The sequence below is a fragment of the Haliotis rufescens genome, unplaced genomic scaffold (genome assembly GCF_023055435.1).
Source record: "Haliotis rufescens isolate VD_foot unplaced genomic scaffold, xgHalRufe1.0.p SCAF_44, whole genome shotgun sequence".
Lineage (NCBI taxonomy): Eukaryota > Metazoa > Mollusca > Gastropoda > Lepetellida > Haliotidae > Haliotis > Haliotis rufescens.
Genome location: NW_025964157.1, coordinates 118,133 through 130,000, shown reverse-complemented (window position 1 = coordinate 130,000; position 11,868 = coordinate 118,133). Strand labels below are relative to the sequence as shown.

At 42.5% G+C, this 11,868-nt stretch overlaps 1 protein-coding gene across 4 annotated transcripts in view; it reads right to left on the bottom strand.

Annotated features, from left to right (window-relative positions):
• LOC124136023 overlaps positions 1–11,868 on the bottom strand; it is a 211,957-nt gene that overhangs the window by 166,384 nt on the left and 33,705 nt on the right. The window contains exon 2 of one of the 4 annotated variants that reach the window (XM_046501762.2): positions 2,639–2,708. The exons of 2 other annotated variants lie outside the window; for them this stretch is intronic. In XM_046501762.2, the coding sequence (XP_046357718.1) occupies positions 2,639–2,690 (52 nt within the window). In that variant the 5' untranslated portion in view covers positions 2,691–2,708. Of the gene's footprint in view, positions 1–2,638; positions 2,709–9,346; positions 9,411–11,868 lie in introns of those variants that run through there. One more of the 4 variants, XM_046501763.2, reaches the window with a different exon arrangement.

Sequence of the window (11,868 nt, the reverse complement as noted above, 5' to 3'; positions counted from 1 at the left end):
TAATCATATGTAATCATTTACAGTATACAATATAATTTCACAGAAATTGGCGATAGCGACAGAACTAAAAATGAACTGATTCAAGAAATAAAAACGACAAGACCCTTTCTACCTTCACAAGAAATCTCTGCTCAAACAGTCGATTGTACGATTCTGTCTGCATCATGAGCATGGGTTTATGAATCACTATCAAATAGTGATGATGCTAGATGTTCGCGAAAAGGTGAGCGTATCCTGTCCCATCGGTGACAACCGTCACAAACACATGCAAAGGCAATTCAATTGTTCATCTGACAAAACACGAGACAGAAACCAAAGGTTCATAAACTCCATGTGTGAAATACCACATTCAGTTCAATAATACTTACAGTGCTGCAGTTTTCGGTATGCACGTCTAAAGCTGGGATATCGCATATCTTTGCTCAGCTCACAGCCCGTTCACTCAGCTCACAACACACTCGACAGTGACACTGAGATTTGAAATTTGAAGTCATGCGCCTTCCACATACCATTGCGCTATATGTAAGATCCAAAATAATAGTTAATAGGACATTGTCTGTCGTCAATATATCCCATGCCACACATAAAGTAGCATCTACGACACATAGTATTATAACAGGAACAATATATAGACAAATCTTAATAGGAATAATATGCCAGTCTACATGAATGTCTTGTAAAACGGATTTTCTAATCAGTGGGATAATATAGAACTGAAAACTTTCCATAAAATCCTTCCCCGTATTACTTATGGCAGGTATACAATGCTGCTGTGTAATTGGGATTTCTTGCAAAACAGCATTAACCCACATTTTTCACATTCGTGCTGTCACAATCCGTTAGGAAAGGCATTTTATGTTTGACGTGTTCCCTAGTCCATTACAGCATCATCTTGTAGAGGCGACTGGACATTGCGGATGACAGAAGAAGGATCAAGAAGGCCTATTGCAGTCTCAGCCGTATTACCCCGTACTGCCACATGCAATGTAGCTATGAAATCGCAGGGTATGAATTACCTACAAATGGACCGAGGGAGCGAAATGACTTAGAGTGACAATATGCGGACTGTAGCCCTGAGTATGTCCAAGACATATGCATTTTGGGCTGTGTCCATATCCTTAATGGCCCGCCATCACACTAGAAGCAGACTCCCTGTCGTCACTTCAGAGAGATCGAAGCAATTTTCGTCGTCGGCGTATTTCAAGCACACACGGAGTTAATTGTGAATGCATGTTTATTGTGGGAGGCATCGCATTCTGAAACTCCCTTGTCACATACATTTATCATTTCCAACGGATTGTTTTTGTGTGTATGTTTATGCCGCTCTGAGATTCGAGCTTGCCATGTTCCATTTCTCTTCTTTGAACGACTTTTAAGTAGATCTTCTAAATGCAAATCAAGATGCAAATATCTTAAAATCTTACCTCTTATTTTAGTTTCATACATATTCATCGTCGTAACACTTATCTATAAGCCTGAGGTTGGCTTTTCGCAAACTATAAACAATTCTGCATTAACAATATAACACTTGAGGCCAATAACCTTCTCGTTAACTTCCATCTTTAACCATTTCGTTTACTGACGTACTGACCTCTAGCATAACGGTGAAATAAAAGTAGGTAATAAAATCTACCGTTAGAACACGACTAATACACAGCTGGTTACAAGTCTAGATATCGTGGCCGAATTGATCACATTATGTAGGTCCATGCAAGGACATACTATACCATACTATGCTATACCATTAAGAAGGCAGGATGGCTTTGACTGAAATATTTGTTATAAAAACATCCTTAAGAATTATTATGCGTCATGTTAAAGAAAATAGTGATAAAAACTCACAAGATATATTACGTTTATATATATACATAGATAAAATACAAAAGTCCAAAGATGAGCTGTATATATATATATAGTTGGTTAACAATACTACCAAGGAAGTGTGTTAGTTGCTGACATATATGTTTAACTGAAACAGTTTAAGTTTAAGTCAAGTTATAATTGATATTTAATTATCGTGTGCAGAACATTGTTATATGTTGAGGTATAATTGAAGTATGTATTGCTGACAAATACCTCGATGCAAAAGACAGACTGCAGACTGTGCTTAACAACAGGGGAAGTGCTCGTCAGTGGTTTGCTGATTGCTGGTAATGCTACTCGACCGGTAGACATTTCGCGTTTGGACATTATGTGTGTGTATGTGTTTAATATAAAATGTACTAGTTTGTTAACATCTATGTGATACAATTGTACAAACAGGGCCTTTGACAGCAGTAACAATTGAAGCTAATGTCATGTAAATAATGCATTTGGGTGTCTTTCTTTTTTCAGAACATGATGCGTGGTTTCAAATCGTTCTTAACTCAGGCATTAGGTAGCGGCTGGTATATCTAACGGTTAATAACACAAATACTAACTATATATACATGCTTACTGATCAAAATGCAATTGGAATATACCAACGCATGTCTATTGCTGCACAACGAAAAACCGTATTGTTCTATAAATAACATTGCCTTCAGATTTTCGAGCTGAGGCTTAAATATCGACACAATTTGTGCAAATTACCCCCAAATCCTTAGATTCAAAATTGAACAATGCTTGTACATTTAGAACTTTACAAGTTGAAAGGTACCTCTTATTGCAGGCTGCCGGCGTATCCTTCTGCTCAGATAGCCTGTCTCCATAGCGCTGAGAGTATCCGTCTGTGTGAGCAAGGATTTCACAATAGAAGAGTGAAGTGAGTTCCCTGTGACAGGAGTCTCCCCCGCAATCCCCTGCCTACAGAACCTCTGACCCCAGGGACAAGCCTGAGGGTCACTCTCAACGCTGTCAACCTGCAACTGACCAATTACGTCACACGCCCGCACGAACAAGCACCAACAATGCGCCTCGGTGATCGATCATAAAATAGATGACCATAATGCACAAAGAAGCGAGAGTCTATAGGTAGCGTTTCTTGGCATAAATATTTGAACCCGTGCTTGTCATGCATCGTAAACTCATTATCCACAGAATATGACCACGGGGAATCTGTGAGTTTTTACTAATTCAAGAAAATCAATAATAGGGCGGTTAATCCGCGCTATATATGTCAACCTGACGTATGTGTGTGAGACTTGCGTTCATAGTCTTAGCATAAAGCGAAGGGCGACATTTAACTGACAGTGAATTCAAACATCACCGATAATTTGACAGTTTGTGCAATACGCTTTAGCTGGGGATGAGCAAGCACATTGTACTCAAACAGGTCATAGGGTAAGATATTTGATATAAATTAATTATGTTAGTTCGCGAGCGTGTATGTTTCATTCCCACCTGTTGCAGTACGTATTCGTTAGATTAGCGTGGCTTCGGGCTTGCATTCAACACTCAAACTGATGTCCGTCGAACTGCGGAGAGTGCGCTACAGCTGCGATGTGAACGCGGGCGGTCTGGGGAACGATGCTTATAGAAATGCACGATTGAACTGATATTACGGGGAATATGCATATTAACGATTATGTAATTATGCGCAGTTGAGATAAAATTCCGCGAGATATCGAGGTTTTAATGACATCGAAAAGGTTATGTCTTAACATCTTTCTTTCTCTCTCTCTATTTGTCCCTCACTCTATATTTCTCTCTCTATTACCCTCTCTCGTTCTATCTCTTTCACTCTGTCACTTTCTCTCTCATTCTATTTCTCTCTCTCTCCCCTATATCTCTCTCGCTCTCACTTTCTCTCAGTCTGTTTCTCTCTCAATCTCACCCAAATTATTCACTCTATTACTCTCTCTCTCTCTCTCCCCCTATATATCTCTCGCTCTCACTTTCTCTCAGTCTGTTTCTCTCTCAATCTCACCCAAATTATTCACTCTATTACTCTCTCTCTCCCCCTATATATCTCTCGCTCTCACTTTCTCTCAGTCTGTTTCTCTCTCAATCTCACCCAAATTATTCATTCTATTACTCTATCACCTCTATCTCTCGCTATCACTCTCTCTATCTCTCTCTCAATCTTTATTACTCTCTCACTCTCTACTACTCTCTCTCTCTCTCTCATCCAACAACAGAACATATCTTATCCGTATAATCAAGGGAGGACCCTTAATTTAAAAAATTCTAAAAATTAAAGTTTTTGAAATTTATGCCTTTTTTAAGCTACACTACAAAGAAAGAACCATCCCTCGGTGATTGCATCCCACTGGAGATGCCGGAAAAACGGTCAGAATTAAAGTCATGAAAATGAATCTAATTAAAGATTCTTCTATAACAAGACAATTGGAGCTGACAATATGACGCTATCGTTTCGCACGACGAGACGTCGCAGCTCAATGTTAAGACTACCAGGTTTACTCTTCATGTACCCGGATACCCAGACCTTCAAATATGTACCCGTTATGTTACAGCCGGAGGACTGTTGACTTCACCATAACACAACTGTTGCTGTCTTTGTTGTCGGGGGTGAGAAAGCATCCGCACTTAACAATGTCTTTCTCAACTAAGAAAGGCAAGTTCAGACAGCCGCATTTCCCAACTACTTAAATAAGATGTATTTATGCATTAACCAGTCACAACAAACCCACCGATTATTCGGGAAATTTATGATAGCTTGATACCCGACCGAATCAGCGCCGGCGTGGTGACCGACTCCCAATCTAATTATGCTGGCGTTGCTCAGGTCATGGGAGAATAATTGATCTCCATGATTTCCGTCCGGGCTTGCAACCACGACAGTGTTCACATAGAACAATATGTTCACCTGGGCGACCGTGTCTTGCTCCAGATATGGCGAATGAGGTGTTTGAAAAAATATAGTTAGTTATCCACTATACTTTTTTACTTTAAAAGGAATGATTGACCTTGACGTGAATGATTGATCGGTTGATTTTTTTTTCGAATTAGGCTCATCATTATGTGTGGTCGTCGTACACAGTGGTATTATGTTCACGAGGGATAGAAGACGCAGGCTGATTATAAGAAAAATCACGACGTTGATAGATGATTGCCGTCGCTTTGGAGGACGAATGGAATTATTATATCACTTGATTAATTTTATGGAGTCTACCCATGCACCATGTAGTGCATGATTTATCATGGAACTTTTGTTGTTGACAACTCACTGTTCTACATACAAATGAAAACTGTCAAACGGATACAGGAAAACACTCATTCTTTTCAGTTTTCCTCTGATCTAGATGTGCTGAAGTGCAAGATATACACAGCTAGGCTGACTTGGTAGAAATTGTCTTTGGCTGTAATGTTCTCGATTAGAACCTGTCCATGGTCATACACACCATATACTGCCGGACTCAAGGCCATATACAGTAAACTACGGTTATAACGAACACGCTTATAACGAACTGACGGATATAACGAACTTACTTTTTTGGTCCCGACTATTTGCTGTAGTCATGCTGTGTATATGCTTATAACGAACTACGGTTATAACGAACTAAAATTAGTAGTCCCTTTGAGTTCGTTATAACCGTACTTTACTGTATACCATTATCCTGATTCGGAAGCTGATTCTAAGATGCCTCGCATCATGGTTATCAAATTTGGAAATGTCACCACGACACGACTATAGTGCTGACAAATGCTCACAATAAAGCCAATTCTGGGATTCGAACCCTCTGCCATCGAATCTAAGCACTACTGGTTATAAAAGCTGCAACTATGCACAGCGAAATTCGACGCCTCAGTTGTCGGGGCCACTTTTGGCTTGGAAACAAAGAGATGAGGTGAGGTGAGGTGAAATTGGGTTTATTGTCGTGTCCAAGATTATTGCACTCATACAGCGACGTGCATGTACGTGTGTGTGTGTGGCTGCTTGTACTTGTCCGGACTGATGCCGATTTATAGTACTAGCTCACTGAGATACCATGCCGCGGTTTAACATGAATACCCCACTCAGACACAGTATACTGACTCCGAGCCGACCAGTCCTTGCTTTAGCCCCTTAATGCCTAGCGCCAGACAGGGTGACAACAAGTACCATCTTTTAACGTCTTTTGGTATGACGCGAGCGGGGATCGAACCCCGGACCTTCCGCTCTCCGGGCGGACGTTCTACCACTAGACCACGGAGGCGGTCTTTGAATTAAACAAGGTTACGCAAGGTGAAGTAGGGCACGTGCAGCGAGTTCCATGTCAGCGGGAACATGAGTTGGACGAAGAGCGAGGACCACGTGAGTTACAATCACGCACCCATTCCGTAGCTTCACAGAGATCAATGCCCTGATATATCGACTGATATTCCGACCACAGTCGCCGTATTCCAAAGGAAAAGCAAATAATGAGGTCAGCACTAAATGAGAAGTCTGGAACACTGTCAGGCTGTGTGTTTTTTTCATCAATAATGCTGCAGGAAACATGTTTTCCCCGCCTTATGCAATGTTACATAAGGGTTCCCCGTCAAACCAGCGTTGCAAATCAAAATTTGTTGTGAGAGAGTTGGATTTCGCCCTATGCAGCTGTTTCCAGTAAGGCGGGTCAGCTTTAAAGTTCACGCAGGTCATAACATGAGAATTTTGGATTCGCATAATCCTGTCACATCCAAGGGACACAACTCTGTCCAGTTAGTTATTTTCGCCGTTTACAACTCGGTCTGCCATGCCCCTCATGAATTAGGTATTGGAACATGGTGAATTATTTGTATTGAGCGCCGTCCGTTTACGAAAATACAATATATTATATGTCATCAATCTCTGTCAAGATGTCACTTGTCGCCATAAATGGGGATATACCCCTTGCTATCTAATTGTGTTCTAGTCACTTGCTATTTCATGACAGAGGGTCCATGGATCGTGATACTCCACAGTGCCTTACGGGTACCCATCAAGTGCTGCGTTAAAGTCGTGGTTAATACACTGACACAAAATTACCTATAGTTATCACACTACGCGTCAGCGAACTTATCTAGCCCAGTAGTGAATGCGTTCGCAAGTCAGATGCGAGATCAGGGTTCTTTTCCCCCATGGTTCGATTCCCGGCCGAGACACACCAAAGAACGTCAAATTAATTGCTGTTACATGCTTGTCGTATGAGGAAACTAAGGGACCGGTATCCAAGTTGCGTAGATCGATGCTCATGATGTCAGTCACTGGATTGACTCGATTATTTACCCATTATTAAACAACCAAAGAACCATTAAACAAACAATTAAATAAAAAAATAATATTTGTAACCCTGTCCGGCGCTAAGCGTTGACGGGATAAAACATGGACTGGTCGGCGAGGAGTCAGTGTAATGTGTCTGAGTGAGGTATTCAATGTCAGTGGGCTAGCGTTAAAAAAAAACCAGGCTAGTACAAGAAGTCACACAGACACACACAGACACACACACGCACGCACGCACGCACGCACGCACGCACGCACGCACACACGTTGCTATATGTGAGTGAGTTGGGTTTAACGCCGCTTTCAACAGTATTCCAGTTATATCGCGGCGTGTCAGCTTAATGTGGGAGGAAAGCCCGAAGTGATGCAGGTCTCAGACGTTTACCACTTCGGTGAAACCCACGAGCACGGGTATGGTGCTGACAAACCTAGAAACATAATCGGGGCGAACCGGTATTCGAACCAACAATCATAGGTTTCTGGCGTGCCCAAGGGACGCAACTCTGCACAGCGAATCGCGGCGCCTTAGACGACTGGGCCACCTGTGCCCCCGTTGCTATATGTAATCATGAACGCGACGATAAACCCCCACTGCACCGCCCCAGATTTCCTCGAGGCTGTTCTACAGGGCCACAAGGAGTTTCGACTTCCACGCTGACAGCAGGACGCCAAGCCTTCACAACTACAAATGATGCCTGTCAAGGAGTGCTATTTTGAACAGAATCCCCATGCTAAGCTGAGTATGTGCTAAATGCGGTTGAAGTTTTATTGGAATTTCACAAATTGATTTCAAAATCAATAGTCTGCGGAGTCCTTAGAATACATGATTAATAGTACATGTCAATGGCAGCCTGATAATTGTCTTCGATCAAGTTCATTTTAAAATAGAAGATCCATCACGGCTTGTTTCTCGGTTAATATTGATGAAGAACTCCGATTCCAAATGATGGTGATGTCTGATGACAGCGAGAGAGAGAAAGACAGAGAATGAGTGAGAGAGAGAAAGAAACAGTGGGAGAGGGTGAGTGAGAGCGAGAGAGAGGGTGAGTGAGTGAGAGAGAGCGAAACCGATAGCGAGAGAGGAGTGAGAGAGATTGCGAGAGAGAAGGAGAGAGTGAGAGAAAAACTGAGAGCGAGAGAGGGTGAGTGAGTGAGAGAGATAGCGAGGGAGGGGTGAGTGAGAGAGGGTGAGTGAGTGAGAGAGAGGGAGTGAGAGAGGGTGAGTGAGTGAGAGAGCGAGAGAGGAGTGAGAGATTGTGAGTGAGTGAGCCTGACAGAGGGGTAGTGAGTGAGAGAGATTTCGAGAGAGGGGTGAGTGAGAGAAAGAGGGGGTGAGTGAGAGAGGGGGAGAGAGAAAGCGAGAGAGAAGGTGAGAGAGAGTGAGTGAGTACGGGGGGGGGGGGGGGGGGTTGAGTGAGCCTGACAGAGGGGTAGTGAGTGAGAGAGAGCGAGAGGGAGGGAGTGAGAAAGAAAGAGAAAAACTGAGAGCGAGAGAGGGGGAGTGAGTGAGACTGCGAGAGAGGGGTGAGTGAGAGAAAGAGGGGATGAGTCAGAGAGCGAGAGAGAGGGTGAGTGAGTCAGAGAGAGCGAAACCGAGAGAGAGAGAGAGAGAGAGAGAGAGAGAGAGAGAGAGAGAGAGATGCTTTGTAAGGATATCCTACACAAACTGCTCAGTAACAAGACATACCCCCATCCCCACCCCACCCCTCCGATCCGGTGCAATTCGGAAATGGGGTTTGGCTACTTTTACTCCGCTTTTAGCTCATTGCCATTAGACGCCTTCACTTCAGCAAATAAAAGAAAATTGATGTTCAGTATTTACAAGACTTAGTCCAAAATCATTAAACGGCACCAGTTCATCACCAGATTGATCTGTATAGCAAGCTGCGGTAACGAAAACGGACAGAGGACAGACGGAGGAACGGACAGATCGCTGCATCCCCCGGTAAGAAGAAGCAATGACTTACAGATTATTCCGGTGGGGTAGTAAGGCAGGAAGCCAAGGCAGTCCACCATCAAACACAATTCAAAGACAACTACCCAGTTTAGAAATCAAGGAAGAACATAGTTCGACCACAGGCGTTGTGCACAAGTCCATAAGTTCAAAGTACAAAACTTGCCTTGCAATAACCCAGGTTCCCACTAACGCATACATGCACGTTCATAAATCCGAAACGATGGTAAACTGGATACAAGAAAACTATGAATCTACATGGAAATGTCTTTGAGAACCGTACTCACTTTCGGGATGGATTCTGATGATATATGGGGCACCACTCATCCCTGCGTCGTGTACCTCGGACAACCCCACCTCTCACAGTACCGGAACACCATTGAAGTGTATAGATCCGGTGTTACTTCAAGCGTGATTGTCCTCCTCAACAACGTGTATATTACAGAGTAGCAACATGAGAGGGTGGACACGACGAAGACAGAGGCTGGTTAACAAACAGCTATTTCTATCTGTAGATGTCAACCTGTATTAAGCATTGTAATATTATACAGAAGGTTTATATGAAATCGTAATTGGTCTTCTTATTAACAGTGGACTGATACTGACGAGGTGTATATAGCGATAGACATATGAATATAACACGTCGAGGACAGATAGTAACTGTCTCCGAAGCAAGCAGAATCCATTGGACTTATAAGGAAAAATAGCAGTGAAAATCATATGAATTAATCACTGTAAGTCAATGATGATAACCAGGGCCCACTTGCACAAAGCGATCTTAGCGCTACGACTATTGTAGGCCTATGTTAAAGTATGGTACAAACATGCCTTGCAATAACCAAGGTTCCACTAACGCATACATGCACGTTCATAAATCCGAAACGATGGTAAACTGGATACAAGAAAACTATGAATCTACATGGAAATGTCTTTGAGAACCGTGTTATGAATATAACACGTCGAGGACAGCTATTAACCGTCTCCGAAGCATGCAGAATCCATTGGACTTATAAGGAAAAATAGCAGTGAAAATCATATGAATTAATCACTGTAAGTCAATGATGACACCAGGGCCCACATCTTAGCGCTACGACTATTGTAGGCCTATGTTAAAGTATGGTAGTTACGATCATCTTAGCTCTAAGACCGCTTTGTGCAAGTCGGCCCAGGTGTTCGCGAATAGGGTTAGAATGTCCTGCGATTCCGATAGCACCCGCCAATCACACAATTTGCATATTGTGTTTATTTCCTGACGACACACACCAGTACTCCTGCCATTTAATGGCGGCATGTTACTAAACCAGACAATCAAGTGATGGACCGGAAATCAAGCCACACGGTTGTTAATTTAATGATTTTTTAAAACTTAAAACGATATGTTTTGTTTTTCAACAAGTGATAGCGGAAGTGATGTAGGTCTTTGAAGTGTTACGGCTTAGACGAGCATGGGTATGGTGCTGACAAACTTAGAAACATTATCAGCACGAATCTGGGATGCGAACCTTCAATAATAGGTTTTCAGCTCGCCCAGGGGAAGAACTTTGCACTGAGAAAGGCTGCGCTTTGACAAATGGGCCTTCCCTGTCCACGAGTGAGTGAGTGAGTATGGTTTTACGCCGCTTTTAGCAATATTCCAGCAATATCACGGCGGGGCACAACAGAAATGGGCTTCACGCATTGTACCCATGTCGGGAATCGAACCCGGGTCTTCGGCGTGACGAGCGAACGCTTTAACCGCCCTCCCTCTCCACGAACAAGGGTGATAGAAGTGATGATGATGATGATGATGATGATGGAGTCTAACTGTAGAATAGATACATCTTAGTTGAATCTAGAACCGAGTGCTTTCAAAAGACGGTAAGTTTATCTAAATTCTACCATGACGACAAGAATGCTTTAAAATGGTAGGGTTTTTTTTAAACTAGTAATTACAAATGGGTTTAATAGGTCGGCTACCTTTAACCCTTCCCGAAAGTGGTCAGTTGGAGTAAAAAACGTTACAAATGCTACTCATCGTAATTCGTCCCTTTGGCACGGCAGAAATCTATGATTGGGTTCGAATCCCCCCGATTATGTTTCCAGGTTTGTCAGCACCATCCCCGTGCTCGTGGGTTTCACCAGTGTGGTAAACGTCTGAGACCTGCATCACTTCCGGCTTTCCTCCCAGCTTAAACTGACCTAATTATCACAACAAATAATTATTTTGAATTTGTACATATGTACCAGTTGCTTTAAAGTGCATACCCACATTGGCCATGTCTCCACCCTGAACTTCAACCTGACTGAACTTCATTACCGTTATCTCCTCTGTCCGTCACTGCCGAAACCTGACGGTGACGGGGCTTTTTACGTATTGACCCCTAAGGACAATCCCGATCTGTAGTTATGTTCAACATTGACCTTATGATTTACAGATGAAGATGGCAACACACTGACGTATGTCTCAATACTTTCGGTTTTGAGCTGAAGACGAGCCGGCTTTAGGCGAAATGAGAGACAATGTTTTACTAAATCGTGTGTGTTCTGAAATTGATTCCATCAGGTTTGATAAACTTTTTGTGACAGTGAGTGACAAAGACATCTGATAATGTTCCGATATCGAACGTGTATAGTTCTAGCGTTATGGGCAACAATTGTTATATGCATGAGCATTGACAGATTATCGATTTGTCCATGAATTCACACATAAGTTTTTGTACGAAAATTTTTAGTTTTTTTAGTGATTAATTTGCCCATTCGGTCAAGCATTCTTCAATGTTATGGTAGAATACTCAATATAACCCAAAATAACCGAATCCCATTGTTAATT